This window comes from Bison bison, unplaced genomic scaffold, assembly GCF_000754665.1.
Source record: "Bison bison bison isolate TAMUID 2011002044 unplaced genomic scaffold, Bison_UMD1.0 scf7180017864183, whole genome shotgun sequence".
NCBI classification, from domain to species: Eukaryota; Metazoa; Chordata; class Mammalia; order Artiodactyla; family Bovidae; genus Bison; species Bison bison.
Genome location: NW_011494755.1, coordinates 8,084,783 through 8,104,751, shown reverse-complemented (window position 1 = coordinate 8,104,751; position 19,969 = coordinate 8,084,783). Strand labels below are relative to the sequence as shown.

The 19,969-nt window shown below is 37.5% G+C and overlaps 1 protein-coding gene across 1 annotated transcript in view; it reads left to right on the top strand.

Moving 5' to 3' along the window:
• The window catches only part of LOC104991227 (chromosome unknown open reading frame, human C9orf84), an 80,837-nt gene that overhangs the window by 649 nt on the left and 60,219 nt on the right, over positions 1-19,969 (top strand). Inside the window, exons 2-7 of the mRNA XM_010843625.1 lie at positions 4,292-4,379; positions 11,715-11,893; positions 15,892-16,054; positions 16,255-16,369; positions 17,299-17,449; positions 19,429-19,530. Coding sequence (XP_010841927.1) covers positions 4,292-4,379; positions 11,715-11,893; positions 15,892-16,054; positions 16,255-16,369; positions 17,299-17,449; positions 19,429-19,530 — 798 coding nt within the window. The remainder of the gene's footprint in view (positions 1-4,291; positions 4,380-11,714; positions 11,894-15,891; positions 16,055-16,254; positions 16,370-17,298; positions 17,450-19,428; positions 19,531-19,969) is intronic.

The following is a 19,969-nucleotide window of genomic DNA, read 5'->3' as shown; positions in this document are numbered from 1 at the left end:
CTCATTGGAAAAGACTCTGATGCTGGGAGGGATTGGGGGCAGGAGGAGAAGGGGACGACAGAGGATGAGATGGCTGGATGGCACCACTGACTCAATGGACGTGAGTCTGGGTGAACTCTGGGAGTTGGTGATGGACAGGGAGGCCTGGCGTGCTGTGATTCATGGGGTCGCAAAGAGTCGGACACGACTGAGCGACTGAACTGAACTGAACTGATGCCAGTTAGATGTTAGAATTGGTGGTGGAAGATAAGGGTTTTTCTTCTCTATTTATATTAATTTTCTGACAGCGGGTAGGGGGATGAGTATCAAAAATTTGAAGGGAGGTGTCAAATGTCTTGAAGAATGAGGAAATCCTTTTTAGTAAAAGGATATTAAGATGAAGTACTATTATCATCTGTCAAAGTTGGATGCCCATGTAAAATTTATGGTCATAATTTGAAGTGAGCTCATTCAGAATGGCTGGGTGAATTTTTTTTCCAAATAATCTTTAATTGTTCTAGTGTACATCTACGCCTATGAGTTCCTGGTGGAGCAGATGGTAAAGAATCCTCCTGCAATGCAGGAGACCCAGGTTGGATCCTTGTGTTGGGAAGACCCCCTGGAGAAGGGAATGGCCACCCACTCCAGTATTCTTGCCTGGAGAATTTAATGGACAGCCTGGCGGGCTACCCTCCATGGGGTCACAAAGAGCCAGACATGACAGAACGACTAACATTTTCACTTTTAGTGTACCTATACAAAGTGAAGACTAGGGGTTTTCTAAGTTGGTATAAGGGAAAGAGAGGCAAGGGACTTGACTCTTTGTAAGAGAGTGATTATGAGGCTGTGGAAACTAAACTGTACAAGAAAGGAAATGAGGATATGAGGGCGGATGAATATTGTAAAAATGATAGGGTCAGTGGACCGAAGGTCTCGATCAGGTTGGAAACAAGATCACCAGTAGGGCGTGCTTGGGTGCGTGCTAAGTCGCTTCAGTCGTGTCTGACTCTTTGCAATCCTATATACTGTAGCCTGCCTGGCTCTTCTGTCCATGGAATTTTCCAGGCAAGAATACTGGAGTGGGTTGCCATGCCCTCTCCAAGGGATCTTCCTGACCCAGGGATCGAACTCGCATCTCTTTATGTCTCCTTCAACGGTGGGCAGATTTTTACCACTAGCACCACCTGGGAACCTCATCAAGAGTAGTAGTTTTCATCAAACTGCTTCTCTTAAAGTACAGAAGGGAAAATGATTAATTATTTCTCTTATTTCTTTTCCTTTTCTTCTTTTTAAAAATCATAATAACAGCCAAGATTTATTGGGCAGTTATACCATATCAGGCACCATTCTAAACAATTTACATGTCTTAGCACATTTAATCTTTACAACACTATGAAAATGTCATTATTATTCCTAATTTGCAGATAAAGAAACTGAGTTAGAAAGAGGTTAAGAGATTTACACAAGATCATACAGTTAGTAAGTAGCAGTGTATGTATTAAAATCTAGTTAGGGTGATTCCAGACCTGTATTCTTTTTTTTTTTTTTTCAGACCTGTATTCTTAACCACTAAACTTTTATATTTTTCAGTGAAGCACAGACTCAAATGTTCAGTGATTTGTTCAAGGTAACAAAACTAGTAAGAACCAACACTTAGGTAGAATACAAGTCCTTTGCCTCTTCACTGAGTTGCTTTTGCTGATACAAGCCTCTGACATGGTCCCTCTCCTTAAGGAACTGAGGGTCTATTTTGGGAGACAAGCTATAATACACATAAAAATTTAAAATATGACTGTATATGATTAAGTACTGAAGTGTGTGCTACTGACAATATTATGGCCCTTCAAGGGGAGTGTATCAAAGTGAGCTGGTTTTATGAGGAGTCACATGAGCTGTGGAACAGGATTGTCTGGGATGGTAGTGCTGTATAAGCAAAAGAAAGGCTATAAAAATGAAGATACTATGTTCAGGTAATATTGTTCCATGATTGACAGGGTTGTTTGGTTGTTTTTTTGTTTTTTTTGTTTTTGTGGGGGCTATAAAAATCTGAATGATTATTTAAGTATTTGGAATCTGGTATAACTTTGAATTAATCTCTAGTCTTTCCCATTCTGTTGTTTTCCTCTATTTCTTTGCATTGATCACTGAAGAAGGCTTTCTTATCTCTCCTTGCTATTCTTTGGAACTCTGCATTCAGATGGGTATATCTTTCCTTTTCTTCTTTGTCTTTAGCTTCTGTTCTTTTCTCAGCTCTTTGTAAGGCCTCCTCAAGACAATCATTTTGCCTTTTTGCATTTCTTTTTCTTGGGACTGGTCTTGATCACTGCCTTCCGTACAATGTCACAAACCTCCGTCCATAGTTCTTCCGGCACTTTGACTCTGTCTATCAAATCTAATCCCTTGAATCTATTTGTCACTTCCACTGTATAATTGTAAGGGGTTTGATTTAGGTCATACCTGAATGGTCTAGTGGTTTTCCCTACTTTCTTCAATTCAAGTCTGAATTTTGCAATAAGGAGTTCATGATCTCAGCCATAGTCAGTTCCCTGTCTTGTTTTTGCTGACTATATACAGCTATTAAGAAGAGATGACAAGAATACACAGAAGAACTATACAAAAATATCTTACCGACCCAGATAATCATGATGCTGTGATCACCTACCTACAGCCAGACATCCTGGAGTGAAAAGTCAAGTGGACCTTAGGAAGCATCACTACAAGCAAAGCTAGTGGAGGTGATGGAATTCCAGTTGAGCTATTTCAAACCTAAATGATGATGCTGTGAAAGTGCTGCACTCAATGTGCCAGCAAATTTGGAAAACTCAGCAGTGGCCACAGGACTGGAAAATGTCAGTTTTTATTCCAATCCCAAAGAAAGGAAATGCCAAAGAATGTTCCAACTACCACACAATTGCATTCATCTCACACTCTAGCAAAGTAATTGTTCAAAATTCTCCAAGCCAGGCTTTAGCAATATGTGAACCATGAACTTCCAGATGTTCAAGCTGGATGTAGAAAGGGCAGAGGAACCAGGGATCAAATTGCAAACATTCGTTGGATCATTGCAAAAGCAAGAGAGTTTCAGAAAAACATCTACTTCTGCTTTATTGAGTATGCCAAAGCCTTTGACTGTGTGGATCACAACAAACTGTGGAAAATTCTTAAAGAGAAGGGAATAACAGACCACTTTACCTGCCTTCTGAGAAATCTGTATGCAGGTGAAGAAGCAACAATTAGAACTGGACATGCAACAACAGGCTGGTTCCATATTGGGAAATGAGTATGTCAAGGCTGTATATTGTCATCCTGTTTATTTAACTTATATGCAAAGTACATTATGTGAAATGCTGGGTTGAATGAAGCACAAGCTGGAATCAAGATTGCTGGGAGAAATATCAATAACCTCAGATATGCAGATGACACCACCATTTTGGCAGAAAGTGAAGAGGAACTAAAGAGCCTCTTGATGAAAGTGAAAGAGAGTGACAAAACTGGCTTAAAACTCAACATTCAAAAAAGGAAGATCATGGTATCTGGTCCCATCATTTCATGGCAAATAGATGGGGAAACAATGGAAATAGTGACAGACTTTACTTTCTTGGCTTAAAAATCACTGCAGATGGTGACTGCAGCCATGAAATCAAAAGATGCTTGCTCCTTGGAAGAAAGCTAAGACAAACCTAGACAGCATATTAAACAGCAGAGACATTACTTTGCTGACAATGGTCCATCAGGTCAAAGCTATGGTTTTTCCGTGGTCATGTATAGATGTGAGAGTTGGACCATAAAGAAAGCTGAGTGCCAAAGAATTGATGCTTTTGAACTGTGGTGTTGGAGAAGACTCTTGAGAGTCCCTTGGACTGCAAGGAGATCCAACCAGTCAATCCTAAAGAAAATCAGTCCTGAATATTCATTGGAAGAACTGATACTGAAGCTGAAGCTCTAATACTTTGGCCACCTGATGCAAAGAACTGACTCATTTGAAAAGACCCTGATGCTGGGAAAGATTGAAGGCAAGAGGAGAAGGGGATGACAGAGGATGAGATGGTTGGATGGCATCACCAGCTCGATGGACTTGAGTTTGAGCACGCTCTGGGAGTTGATGATGGACAGGGAGGCCTGGTGTGCTGCAGTCCATGGGGCCACATAAAGTCAGACATGACAGAGCAACTGAACTGAGCTGATAACTTTGAAAAAATTACATTTGTGAACAAATAAAGATAATACCATAATGTAAAAGGTGAATGTTTGGCTTCCCTGTGTTGTGTAAAAGAAAATTCCAGAAACTAATGTTTACCATTCTCCTTTCTAGTTTCAGCTGTTTCAATTTGGGGAGAGACAGATATCTCAGTCTTGGATCAATGGAAAGCAAGTCTCACTGTGGACGATTTCCTTGAGAAGTATGTGTCCTTAACCCCAAATTTCCCCTTTACATCTAGAAGATGAATAGTAAGTTCCTCAGTTATCTAAGAGAAAAGATCCTTTCATTTGTATCCTCACAGGTTTTCTTCTTTTATCCAAAAAACAAGTCCTAGTCTGAACCACAAAGAAGAGTTTAATCAAAGTTATTTACAACCTCTTTTTTTAACCTTTCCCTCATTTATCACATATTAACAGTTTTCTGTGCATTTGTTTTGCAAGAGACAGAAATAAAACCAAGATGCTATTATGCTTTTAACAGTAAGTGAAATTTTGGTAGAAAGTATCTATAGAAAATCCTTTATATTAAAATCAGTCTTTTTATCCTTGTAGTATAAATGCAGACTTAAGGCTATTTTCTAACATACTTTGTCAAAATGTTATTTATTAGTAGTCTAGTCATTCGTCAAATATTTATCAGATACCATGTTGTGTACTGGATACAGGATAAAAAAAATTAGATACAGTCTCTACTCTCAAAGAACGTAAGAAAATAGGGAATAAGAAATTTATAAATAAATAATACAATAGAATGTGGGAGGTACAATGACAGAGATAGGTACGCAGAGCATAATATGAGGAAGAACATCTAACCCATTCTATGTTGTTCAGGTAGACACAAAATAGAGATTTTAGTGCAAATGTAAATAATTTACTCTGTTGCATCACTTCATGCAAAGAGTTCTGATCAGACCCAAAGGGTTTTAGTAATTTGTTTTCCTTAGTTACATTTGAAAGAAACAAATGACCAACTTAAATGTGTCTAGACACTAAGAGAAGCCCAATATACTATTTCTGTCATCTAGGAATTTAAAATCAGATTAGGAAGATAATATATGAACAGAAAAAATTGACAATGTTAAGAACTAAATGATAATATAAAATGACCCTCAAAAGGTCTATCACAAGGTATAAGGTCAATGCAAAGTATCTATCACAGGACTATACTCTAGAGCAGGGAAGATGCAAAAAGGTGTAGTGGAAAGAGCTTTGCAGTACAAATTAAAAGATGTGGATTGTAACTCTTCATTTGAAAAGTTAAGTACTAACTAGTCAACGAGCCATTTTCTCTCTCTGACCCTCACTTTTTATTTATTTTTGGCTGTACTGGGTCTTTGTTACCAGTAAGCATTCTCTAGTTACTGAGAGCAGGTGCCACTCTTTGTTGAGTTTCGTGGGCTTCTCCTTACCGTGACTTTTCTTCTTGCAAAGCACAGGTTCTAGAGCCTTGGCTCAGTAGTGTGGCACATAGGCTTAGTTGCTCTGTAGCACGTGGAATCTTCATGGACCAGGGATGGAACCTAAGTCGCCTGCACTGGCAGGTGGATTCTTAACTGCTAGACCACCAGGGAAGTCCCTGACCCTCACTTTCTGGTTCAGTATAAAGATGAAGGGGTCAGTGCTTCTCAAGCTTTAATTTACATATGAATCACCTGAGGATCCTGTTAAAAATGAAGATTCTGATTCAGTCGGTCTGTGTTGGGGCCTGAGATTCTACATGTCTAATATGCTCCTAAGTGTGCTGATGCTACTGGTCCAAGAACCTAGTTTGAGTCACAAGACACAAGATAATCTCTAAAATCTCTCTTCTCCCTATGAGTTAGATTGGTAGAGCTGTGCATTTATAAGCAGGAGAGATCAACTTCATAAAGAAGTGGGAATTGAGCTTGTGTTGGACAAAGGAGAAACTAACTTGAAAGAAAGCATTTCAAAGGAAACAGTACATCTGAAGATACAGAGGCAAGAACGTGCAATAAGTAATGATCAGGCTACTTTGGCGCACACAAAAGATTCTTGTATGAGAGAAATTTGAGGCCCTGAAGGAATGGGTGCCCTGTCATTTCTGACCCTCCATTCATTTTATAGTACCTTCAAGATAGAACCCGTGGCAAAGAAGATGGAATCTGTGGCACCACCTAGGATAAAATCCACATTTCTCTGCCTCCCTATAGCCAAATAGCCATATGACTAAGCTCTTCCCAAAGCATGTAAGCAAAAGGGACTTACGCAGTTTCTGGAGAATGGCTTAAAAGAAAGCAGCGTGTTTTTCTCCTTCACATTTTCTCCATCCTGATGTTAGAATGCAGATGTTGGCTGCAGCAACCACCTTGGAGTATACATGACAAGGACTAAGTCTAGGAATGGCAGAGTCGAACAAAAGGAGTCTCAGTCCCTCATGAACTGTGAAACCACCTTACTAGCCATGACCTTCCACCATCCTTGTGTGTGTGTTAGCCATCATTAGTTTCAAGTTTGTCTCATGAAGTAAAATTTAACTTTTAATGAACTTTATTTTTTAGAGCAGTTTTTGGTTCAGAGCAAAACTGAGCAGAAGGTTTAGCAGGCTTTCCCAAATTGAAATTTAATTTTAAATTCAGGAGCTTTGTTATCTAATGGAAATTAAGATCCCATAGGTTAAGAGTTTAGTCCTATGAAACTGCCCCTGCACCCTACACTTCAGAGGCCATTTGCAAGGTTATCACCTGTGCTTCTGACTGACCAGCTATAGATCAGAGATTCCAACAACCCCCTCTTTGTGTTCAATCAACTTGCTGGATTCATAGACTCCAGCAACTGTGAATTCTAGACTTATAGAATTCACAGGAATATTTTACTTACTGAATTACTGGTTTACTATAGAAGGGTATAATTCAGAAACAGTCAGACGGAAGAGACAGATAGGGCAAGATATGGGGAAAGGTCATGGAACTTGCGTGTTCTCTCCCATCACCCTACTTTCCCAGAACCTCCATGTGTTCACCAACCTGGACGTTTTCTTAACCCAGTCCTTCTGTGTTTTTACGAAGGCTTCATTACATGGGCAGGATTGATTACATGGTTGGTTACTGGCAGTTGATTCAACTTCCAGTCCCTCTCCCCTTCCTGGAGGTCAGAGGAGTGGAACTGAAAGTTGCAATCTTCTAATCACATGGTTGGTTCTCCTGGCAACCAATCACCAGCCTTACGTGCTTCCCAAAAGTTACCGTATTAACATAACAAAAGTCAACTTTAGCACTTAAGAAAGTCCAATGACCTTAGGAGCTTTGTGCAAGAAATGGATATGAAGACCAAACATATATCTCTTATTATAAATCACAATATCACACATATATATGTAATCCTTTGTGACCAGCCTCTTTTACTTGGCATAATGTTTTTAAGATTCATCCCTGGGTCAGGAAGATCCCCTGGAGAAAGAAATGGCTATCCACTTCAGTATTCTTACTTGGAGAATTCCATGAACAAAGGAGCCTGGAGGGCTACAATCTATGGGGTTTCAAAGAGACATGACTGAGTGACTAACACTTTTTTATTTTGTAGCATGTATCAGCACTTCATTTTTTATGATCAAATAATATTCCATTGTATGAATATACCACATTTTATTTATCCATTCATCAGTCGATGGACATTTGTTTCCACTTTTTGGCTCTTATGAGTAATGCTGCTATAAACAATTGTTGTTTTTTGGTAAGTATGTCCAACTCTGCAACCCCGTGAACTGCAACATGCCAGGCTTTCCTGTCCTTCACTATCTCCCAGAGTTTGCTCAAACTCATGTCTACTGAGTCTGTGATGCCATCCAATCATCTCATCCTCTGTTGCTTCCTTCTCTTGCTCTCACTCTTTCCCAGCATCAGGGTCTTTTCCAATGAGTCGGCTCTTTGCATTAGGTGGCCAAAATATTGGAGCTTCAGCTTCAGCATCAGCCTTTTCAATGAATATTCAGAGTTGATTTCCTTTAGGATTGACAATCTCCTTCCTGTCCAATAAGCTCTCAAAAATCTTCTCCAGCACCACAATTCAAAAGCATCACTTCTTTGGCACTCAGCCTTCTTTATGGTCCAACTCTCATCCGTACATGACTACTGGAAAAACCATAGCTTTGCAAGCAGATTCTTTACTGTCTGAGTCACCAGGGAAGCCCCATAAACAGTTGTGGACAAGTTTTTATGCAGATATAGGATTTTATCTCTCCAGTAGTTAAATTGCTAGATCTTATGGAACTGATGGTAACTTTGTAAATACTTCTTTTCCATGCAGATGTACCATTTTATATTCCCACTCAGTTCAGTTCAGTCGCTCAGTCATGTCCGACTCTTTGCAACCCCATGAATCAAAGCATGCCAGGCCTCCCTGTCCATCACTAGCTCCCGGAATTCACTCAAACTCATGTCCATCGAGTCGGTGATGCCATCCAGCCATCTCATCCTCTGTCGTCCCCTTCTCCTCCTGCCCCCAATCCCTCCCAGCATCAGGGTCTTTTCCAATGAGTCAACTCTTTGTATGAGGTGGCCAAAGTATTGGAGTTTCAGCTTCAGCATTAGTCCTTCCAATGAACACCCAGGACTGATCTCCTTTAGGATGAACTGGTTGGATCTCCTTGCAGTCCAAGGGATTCTCAAGAGTCTTCTCCAACACCACAGTTCAAAAGCATCAATTCTTCGGCGCTCAGCTTTCTTTATGAAGGTTACAATTTATATCCTGCCAACACTTGTTATCTGTCTTTTTAATTATAACCATCCTAGTGAATGGCTCATTGCATGTCACTGTAGTTTTGATTTTCATTTCCCTGATGGCTAATGATGTTGAACTTCTTTTCCTTTAATTATTGGCTGTTAGTATATCTTCCTTGGATAAATGACAATTCAAGTTCTTTGCCATTTTTAAATTATGCTATATGCCTTTTTATTATTGAGGTTTAAGAGTTCCTTATGTATTCCAGATCCAAGTCTCTTATTAGATATTTGATTTGCTAATATTTTCTCCTGTGGATTGCCTTTTCACTCCCTTGATGGTATCCTTTCAAGCAGAAAATGTTTTGGATTTTGATGAAGTTCAATTTATCTAATTTTTCTTTTGTTATTTGTACTTTTGGTGTCAAATCTAAGAAGGCTTTACCTAAACTAAAGTCACAAGAATTTACTCCTTTATTTTCTTATACGAGTTTGCCTGTGATTTGTTTTTTTAAGACACACAGCAGTTCATGAAATGTTTCAGTTATTGGTGGGTTATGCATTTCATCATTGGTATCCCATTTCACGTAGAATAAAATCCAGTGTTCTTATCAAGTCCTCTAAGATCCAGCATGATCTTGTCCTTGCCCACCTGTCTAACCTTACTCAGTTCCAGTCAACCTGACCTTTCTGCTTTTCTTTGACTATGACACTTGGTCCTCTACTCTGAGCCTCTGTATGGCTTGCTCTTTACCATGATTCAGGTAACTGTAGCTCCTCAGAAGGCCGTTCACTAACTACTCTCTCTAAAACATACCTTATGTTATCCCTCTGGCTATTACTTGATGTCCTAATATCTCATTTTATTTCACTAATAAGAGTTTTTCACCACCTGACATTATGTCATTTACCTATTTATTTGTCTATCATCCCATTATCATGTAAAACTTTATGAGGGCAAGGACACTGGTTTGTTCACCTCTCCACACTCAATGCCTAAAATGGTTCCAGCACATTGTAGACACTCAATAAATATTTCTTTGCAGTTAAGGAATTAGTGAACAAGAGTGGATGAATTTACCCAAAAAAGAATGATATAGAAAGAAAGCAAAGACAATGCAGACTGAAAGCCCAGGAAACATCAGGATCTTCAAGTTAGGCAGAGGAGGAGGTACCAGTGAACAAAAAATAGATAATATTGGACAAGGAGGGAGAAAGAAGACATGGAAATACTGGTCTTTAAAGATCACTTATGGTGAGGGAAAGAGAATTGACAGGGTTTTCTCAAAACTATAGTACCAGGCTTCTGTGGTGGCTCAATGGTAAAGAATCTGCCTGCTAGTGCAGAAGACTTGGGTTCAGTCCCTAATCCAGGAAGATCCTGCATGCTGGGGAGCAACTAAGCCCCTGTGCCACAACTACTGAGCCTGCGTGCCACAACCGCTGAAGCTTGCACTCCCTAGAGCCTGTGCTCCGCAACAAGAGAAGCCCCCACAAAAGAAGTCCGTGCGCCACCACTACAGAGTAGCCCCTGCTGGCAGCAACTAGAGAAATGCCCGTGCAGCAGCAAACACCCAGCACAGCCAAAAATAAATAAATAACATTATATTTAAAAAATAAAAAAATCTACAGTACCAACGATTACTATTAATTATTGTCTCTGTCAGTCATATTTATTTTAAAGTAGCTATCTAAGCACTAAATTTAGAAGTCTCTAAAGATCCACATGGAAATTATCTTGATTTTGGTTCTTTCAGTCTGTGTATTAAGGCTCAGTATTTTAGGATATCATAAAAATATATATTAGAATATGTACCCGAATTGCCAATAGTATATTTATTTATTGGAAAATTCAGTAGAAAGGTCTCTTTTAAGTTCAAATATCCTGATGGTATAAACAATGATGGATATATCTGGGTCAGTCAGGAAACAAGCAAGGTACAGGTAGGGTCAAGGGAACCAAAAAAAAAGTTTCCAAGACTCGCAATGCCTGAAAGTTATTACCACCCTAAGCTTGAAGAAGAAAGGGGACTGAAGTAACCAACACAGTAAGAACTGTAGCTACAAGAGAGATGCTGTGTGATTAAAGATGTAACTGTTGGTTGAAGAATGTAACTATCTCTCCAAACTGTGGCCCCAAAGGGAAGAATAATATTTCAACCTATTTATTTTCCCACCTTTGATCTCCTGCCAATGCTTCCATTGGCTAAATCCAACCAGAAGACTAGGCAAGGGAGTTTAGTTAGTTCATAGAGATCAGTCTCCTAGGATGTAGAACAGGATATAAAAGGTTGAATAATGACATGGAAAAGCAGACATTGACTATCCAGTACAAGGACATTTTGGCAATGCGTGTGTGGCCAAGTCTAAAAATCTATGTATCTTTAACCTCATCATTTCCATTTTTAGAAATTGCATTTTGAGAAAACAGATAAGTACACAGAGATACTCCTTGCATTGTTGCTCATAATAGCAAACAGTTATAACAAATTTAAATTTCCAGTAACATGGAACTAGTTGAAAAAATTGTTTAACTATACGGGATCTTGTTCATCCACTCAAAAAATGAAGTGAATGTACATTGACTGACATGTAAATGTGCTCATGCTTCATTGCTTAGTAGAAAAGAACAGGTTACAAAATACTATGTATATGAATCCACTTTTGTTTAAAAATGTTCAAAAATAATTGATAAAATACATACTTTTTAAATTAATCTCTTGAATGACGGATCTATGGGTAATGTTTCTCTATATCTGTTGGAATTTGGTAACTTTCTACAGTGAACATGTATTATTTGTTAATAAAGATGTTTTAAAATAAGACATACACAAAATCAGTAATTTTAATATATCATAGAAAAACAGTTACAGGAATGGTGACCCAGCTTAACTGTGAATTTGATGAAATTGTTCCAAGTTCAAACCCAAACTCCCAAACCGAAGTAGAGGAAGCCAGCTTGTATACCCATAAGGAATACAATGAATTCTTTACTCTTGTCAGCTGCTTAGAAAAACGCCCATCACTTCAAGCACAAGGTAAAACATTTATTATTTTCATTGTTATAAAACATTTCTTACTAATACATAAATTTTCATTTCAGTGATTTTTTTTGTTTTACTGGATTTTTAAATTTTTTTATTTTGCTAAGGATATCCACCTGCAAAATTGAAATTCAAAGCTTTGCCACATTAGCAAAATATTTTCTTTCATATTAATCTCCTTTTTGTAATTTAGTTGTTTTTGGAGGTTAAGTGTGCTGGGCTTCAAAATAGCCTCAGAAGTTTCATCAAAGGTTGCTCACAACATATTGCTATAGTGATATTAGCATCTCTTTAGCAATCTGATGACATGACAATCTGGTATAACATTAAATTATTAGATTATTAAGTGATAGTTATATTTTATTTTCCCATTTATTCTGAAGATTTTCAATCTTATCTAATTTATGTGAAACCATAATTCAACGTGGAGATAAAATAGTTGCAGTGTTAGGTCAGGAAGTTCACTCAGTTTTTATGAATTTACAGTAAGTAATACTTAAAAATATATTTAATCCAAATTATATTCTAAATCTGATGTTGTAAAATGTTTATCCAATTGTGACTGGCAAAAAATCATATTTTTACTTGCATTTTAAAAATTATTGGTATTCAGTGTTCATTTGCATATTTTTATTTTGTGAAATGATTCTTTTTGTCTCTTTTTTTATTCTTGTATTTTATCTTTATATATCAATGGTATTAATAACCCCAAATATATTTAACCTGAACCTAACCATTCCCTTTATGATTTCTATCATACTTGTTTTTATACTTAGAAAATTCTTCCTTGTAGTAAATAAATATTTATTTATATTTTTACTTAAAGTTTCCTTTAAGATTTTAGAATATGATTAAAAGTAAAATTTTTTAAAAATCCCAAATGTTTTGGCAGTGGTCCCAATATTATTTGGGGAATCCTCTTTGCTTTCCCCATTGATTAGAAATGTCACTTACATTATATGCCAAATCCTTATCCAAATTATACTTTGTTTCTGGATATTCTAGTATGTTTTACTGACTTGCCTATTACTGTGTCAATATCATACAGTTTTAACTATTTAATATACAAATATAACATGTATTAATAGTCTTTTCCCCCCTACTCTCACATCTGTATTCTTCCAGATTTACTTTGTAATCAGTTTTCCAAATTCCAAGACAGACTTCTTGAGAAATTGAAACTTTTTAATTTTACCGTAGTTAACCTTTTTTAGCCAGGAAAATGGTTTATTTTGCCTTTTCTTCAAGTTTTGTTGTTTTTGCTTCTGTTTATTGGTAATGATCCTCGGTAACGTTTTACGGTATCTTCCATAGACATTCGACACACTTCTGGTGTTTATTTCTCAATATTTGTATGTTTGTGGCCATAATGAACACGTTTTTCCAGTAATTTTTGACTAGGTTCATATATATATATATATATATATATATATGTATGTATGTATATGAATTTGAAAACCATTGATTTTATAGTTTTTATCAGTTTAGTGAACTCAATTGTTTTCATTTCATTGTATTGGGTTTTCTGCCAAGAATAACCCCATCCTCTCCTGTCAGTAGATCTCCTTTTTGCTTTTTTTTCATAGCTAACTAGCCAAAATTTTGTTTCCTCATGACAACCTAACACTCCTCTACAGTAGAGGAAAACAGTCTCCTCATATCTGTATTGGTACGTATACTAGTGTAATCAGGTAAGAAATCCAGGGTATGCGTATAGCCATAAGAATATAAGGAAGTAGCACCTCTGTTAAAACCTTTGTACAGGTAAAAAGAACATCGGTTGTGGTGTGATGTTGCCCTCAGGTGGCTCAACAAAACAGAATGGTTAGGAAAAAAAGACCTCAAAACTAATGAGGTGTCCCCATGGTACTTACTCCCAGAAGTACTAGGATGAGCCTTTAGGAAGGAAAGACAGCTAGAGGGTCAGTGTTTCAAAATGGAAGTGGAGATGGGGATATAAATGAATGATTTTTGAGTCTTTACAATTAATATGACTTCATTAATATTTAAAGAATGGATGTACTAATGAACCTTCTTTAATTATCTCAGCTAAAGCTTGCTTAGACATGGTGCTGATTGACCAACTTTCTCTGGTGTATCATGGGATGTTCTCAGCCACAGGATTGTCGGGAACTTAACAAGTTCTGATAAACAATCTCTTAGGAGGATAATTTACATAACAATTTCTCTTTTGGTATTTTAAGTTAGCACCAGGCAAAGGCATGGTCTTGGCCTGCCTACTCTACACCATGTATTTATTAAGTACATGTGTACCAATGATGTATCAAATAGTTGGTCAGGGGAGACCTCACGTCATACTACCCTTCTCTCATACCATTTAAAATTACTTAACTGAAAGGCCACTGCCCAGAAAAAAAGACCATTGCTCCCCCTTCCATCCCTGGGCCTAGAAACTGCTAAAGCACTGATGCTATGTTAGCTAAGATTCTAAAGTGATTCAAACATGATAGATAGAGTGAGGAGAGGAGAAGCCTGTGTTTCAGGTTTTGAACACGAAACCTGTTTCAAACCTGTGTTTCAAACACAACACGAAGCAGTCGTGTTTTCTAACATGTAAGCTATATCACGCTTCTCTAGTAGATACTTTGCTATATAGCTTTCATTGTAGTTAATTTTATAACAAATGTGTTTGAACGACTTTAGAGTGCTAGAATCAGAGTTGGTCTCATTTGTAGGCTTTTTAGACCATCTCCATTCCCTAGTGTGAGTCTCTGGAGATGAATTGGAGACCTTACGAGATAAAATAATGTAGAGAAAGAAAGACTGGGATCAGCAAAAGTCAAATGCTTTTATCTCTTTACAGTCTTGCTAAGGCTAACTAACTAGTTTGAGGCATAAGACCACAAGATAGCTTCCTCCATTGATTACATTAATTTTATTGGGGGAAAAAAATATGAGCCCTTACAACTCTTTCAGGATATTTGGTTACTACTCAGTGTACTGTACTGTGCTTAATTGATTGCTGAGTCATGTCTGACTCTTTGTGACACCATGGACTGAAGCCCACCAGGCTCCTCTGTTCAGGGGATTCTCCAGACAAGAATACTGGAGTGTATAGCCATTTCTTTCTCCAGGGGATCTTTCCAACCCAGGGATGGAACCTGGGTCTCTTGCATTGCAGGCAGATTCTTTACCATTTGAGCTACAGGGAAGCCCTACTCAGTGTACTGAGTGTGAAAGTGTTAGTCACTCAGTTGTGTCCGACTCTGCGACCCCATGGACTGTGGCTCACCAGCTTTCTCTGTCCATGGAATTCTCCAGGCAAGAATACTGGAGTGAGTTGCCATGCCCTGTACTAAACCACGTTAAATTTTACTGAGCTGCTACGTCTATACCAGTCCCATGCTACATGATTTATTTGCACGGTACAATGAAGAACTAAAGACTTTAAAATATGTTTGACTATTATGTATAAAATAAGCTACAACGATACATTGTACAACAGGGGGGGATAGAGCCAATATTTTATAATAACTATAGGTAGCTGCTGCTGCTGCTAAGTCGCTTCAGTCGTGTCCGACTCTGTGCGACTCCATAGATGGCAGCCCACCAGGCTCCTCTGTCCCTGGGATTCTCCAGGCAAGAACACTGGAGTGGGTTGCCATTTCCTCCTCCAATGCATGCACGCATGCTAAGTCGCTTTAGTCATGTCCAACTTTGTGCCACCCTATGGACAGCAGCCCACTAGGCTCCTCTGTCCACGGGATTCTCTACGCAAGAATACTGGAGTGGGTTGCCATTTCCTTCTCCAAACTATAGGTAGAGTATAACCTTTAAAAATTGTGAATCAGTGTATTATATACCTGTAACTTACATAATATTGTACATCAACCATTCTTTAAATAACTAAATAAATAAAATGTGTTTGTCAACCCCAACTGTATCAATGGCTGACTACAGTAATTACCTAGATCCTTTTGTATAACTTTTAGATTTGTTCTTATTCTGTTATATTTCTTGTTTATTTTCAGATTTGTCCATTGATGAAGAAATAATTTTTGTAAATTATTTGACAGCCTATAAAAGTCAGCTACCAACTTTGCACACTCTGTTGAGTAGGCTAAAACTATTTTTAGTAAAGGATCCCTTGCCGGATTTCAAAGCACAGATCCCCACAGAAGCTAAATTTTTCAGGTACTTAATTGCCCAGTGTCGTAAATATTTTTAAGAGGAGAAAATATTCTTTGTATGTTCACAAGTCTAGATGCTATCAATCATGGTATTTTATTATTACCTCAAGTCTAATTTTAATCACTATATATTTTGACTAACTACATTTGGTATGTACCTTACTAAAAAGTAAACACTAATTTAATGTTTTATTTTTTGTTAAGGGAGTGTTTCTCTCTTCAAGGAGATGTAAAATGTTTGGTGGAAGAAGATTTTTACATGGATAAAGAGGACTTTTGTCAGGAGAAACTGAAAGATACAGTAGGTTTAAATGAAGCTGTAGTATTTGCTTTCAGTAATTTTTAAACTAAAGTTAGTAAATCATACTTTTATAAGTTGTAGTAATACAATTGGCCATCTACTGTTGTCAAGTTAAAAAACTCGATAATGGGTTGAACATGTATCAATTAAAGAGTCAAATATACTTCAGAGATAGCAGTCTAAACCTTAGCTATGCATTGAAATTACTTGATAAATTTTAATAAAATTCTGAAGCCTGGGTCCTATTCAGATGTATTCTGATCTAATTGGTCTGGTGTGTATCCCAGGTATAGGGAATTTTAAAACCTCTCCCAATAATTTTAATCAATATACCTGGTATAGGACACTAACAGGTTATATGTACATTGGTTTTAAGGCATTTAAAGGTTTCTATTTTTTACAAACAAAAACTTTAACACACATGGTAAAAATATTAATTCACCTGTTAGCTCCTTTTCTCCAGTCTCCTTCTTCTTCCCCTGTTAATTCTGAGAGCTATGCATATATAGTCTCACGTGTTGAAGAATCCAGTTCTGTTGGAATGAGAGAGAAATAAACTCTATGAAATGCAGTAAAAATCCATTCCATTTCACCTACTCTTTTTACTCCATTCACCAACTCTCATTTGCTGCAGTGATTGCTTTAACTTAGAATTTTGAAATGTTATTAACACAAAAGAAAATATTTCTGTATCTAGGGATATTGTGCATCACTAATGTAAACAGTGGCCATGAAGGATTTTATTCAGACAGAAAATTGCTTGTAATATATTTTTTTTGGCTGCTAGACTTCCTTTTAAAATAAAATGTCTGCTGAGCATTAAAATTTTTGAGTGTGGATTTAGTTTTTAAATTACACCAATTAAGCAAATGTATCTTTTTGTGAACTCAGAAATATTTATTTGGAAAGTCTCACTAAAAACTTGTCTTACCTATATATTATTTTAGTCATCAACTTTGCTTGAATGTGAATTGTTAGTACCTATAAGCCACAAACAAGAAGTTGATATTCCATCACTCTCAGAACTGAAAGAGTCATTAAACTTAATGCCAGAAATAATAAATTATGCAGATGAAAATGAAAACCTTTCCAAAACAGGTGAGAATTAAATGGGTGTGTTTGAATATAAAAGGGCAACATTTGGAATCATGGTGATAGAGATGTTCTATGTCCAACTTCAGTGTTAGTATACTGATTGTGATGTTGTACAAAGTTTTGCAAGATGTTACCCTTTTACATGAAATCTCTGTATATTATTTTTATAATTCCACATGAATCTATAATTATGTCAAAATTAAAATATAATTTCAAAAGGCCTCCCAAAAATCTATTACTTGTTAGAACTTCTTAATAATGTTTGTTACAAAAGTTCTTGTTCATTAAACCTTTTCTGAACCTTCAGATTTTTAAAAAGTTTCCTGTAAGTTTAGACAACAAAAAATCTCAAAATTATTATTGATAAAACTTTTTTCTCATTGTCTTCTCTTTGTATACTTACACGCTTAAAATGTCTCAAATTAATCTATTTCAAGGTAATTATACAAATAGAGCTAAAGCACATATGGCTATATTAATTTTTTGAGTTATTTACACAGTGACAAAATGTTAACAACTTGTATGCTGACTTTAGAGACTCACAGTAAGGTTATGATTCATGGATCAGATGACTGGGAGAGTCATAACCTGGAATTTAGATGGTTTCTTCCTAGTTAAACATAGTAAATATTGTTGAAGTCTTCTAATATAATTTGAGCCCACATATTTAATGCTCCTCTTATAAATTCCAATTGAAATAATCAAAGATATATAATACTAGGAAAGAGTAAAGGGGGATTTGTGATATCCATTGAAAATAGGGATGCTTGCCATCAACATACTTGAAAGCATTCTTGCAGACAAGACTAAATCAAGGGGATTACTGCTCAGCGTGTAAGTCAAGCAAGGTTACGAAAAGGCAACCTGAGTAAATGGATCAAATTTATACTAGAACTTGAACATCTAGCAAAGCTCAAAACCACAGGTAGCCCATGGGCTTTTTAGAAGGATACAAATCTATGAATGCTAATGGAAAGCACAAGTGACTTTATTGAATGACTGTGGTGTTACACTCTCAGCCTTTACTTGGCCCTGATGGTGATAGTTTAGTCGTTCAGTTGTGTCTGGCTCTTTGCAACCCTATGGACTGTAGTCTGCCAGGTTCCACTGTCCATGGGGTTTTCGAGGCAAGAATAGTGGAGTGTGGGTTGCCACTTCCTTCTTCAGGGAGACTTCCCAATCCAGGGATCAAACCCGGGTATCCTGTATTGCAGGCAGTTTCCTGCATTGCAGGCAGATTCTTTACCAACTGAGCCACTAGGGAAGCTTCTTACTTGGCTCTGCTGCTGCTGCTGCTGCTGCTAAGTCGCTTCAGTCGTGTGCAACTCTGTGCGACCCCAGAGACGGCAGCCCACCAGGCCCCCCCGTCCCTGGGATTCTCCAGGCAAGAACACTGGAGTGGGTTGCCATTTCCTTCTCCAATTCATGAAAGTGAAGAGTGAAAGTGAAGTCGCTCAGTCGTGTCTGACTCTTAGTGACCCCATGGACTGCAGCCTACCAGGCTCCTCCGTCCATGGGATTTTCCAGGCAAGAGTACTGGAGTAGGGTACCATTGCCTTCTTACTTAGCTCTAATGGTGACTAAATGACTCCTCAGAGGAGTCATTGAGGAATGAACTGAGGAATGAACAGTTCACTAAGGAATGAACAAGATTACAGAAAACTGGAAGGAATGATGCTAAAGCTGAAACTCCAGTACTTTGGCCACCTCATGCGAAGAGTTGACTCATTGGAAAAGACTCTGATGCTGGGAGGGATTGGAGGCAGGAGGAGAAGGGGAAGACAGAGGATGAGATGGCTGGATGGCATCACTGACTCGATGGACGTGAGTCTGGGTGAACTCCGGGAGTTGGTGATGGACAGGGAGGCCTGGTGTGCTGCGATTCATGGGGTCGCAAAGAGTCGACACGAATGAGCGACTAAACTGACTGAATATCATAGTACTTTTGCTGATAATAGACTTGCTTTTTTTTGTCTTTTCAGATCTTACTATCAAGCATGGAGTTGACCTTGAGGATATAAAATGCAGCTCCATAGAAATTATGGCCATTCAAAATCAATATGAAACAGAGTACAGGCAACCAGGTAGAAATTTTGAATAAACCACTGAGTTTATCAGGGGATATCTATATATGATGTAAAAGTACAATACATTCACATATAAAGTCTACTAAAAGACAGTTTTCATGTTTAAAACTTGATTATTGCAAACCAAGTTCTTTTATCTATCCCTTACATTTGTTCCTATCATTAACATCCTTCTAGCATCAAAACTGAATAATATATAGAGGGGAGTTACAAAGATTGAAGAAGAGGAGTGAAGGAAATAGCATTAATATTAAAAGCAGAAATCTTATAATTTTATAGTTCAGTAATAAAATTCTGAAAGAGATGGGAATACCAGACCACCTGACCTGCCTCTTAAGAAACCTATATGCAGGTCAGGAAGCAACAGTTAGAACTGGACATGGAACAACAGACTGGTTCCAAATAGGAAAAGGAGTACGTCAAGGCTGTATATTGT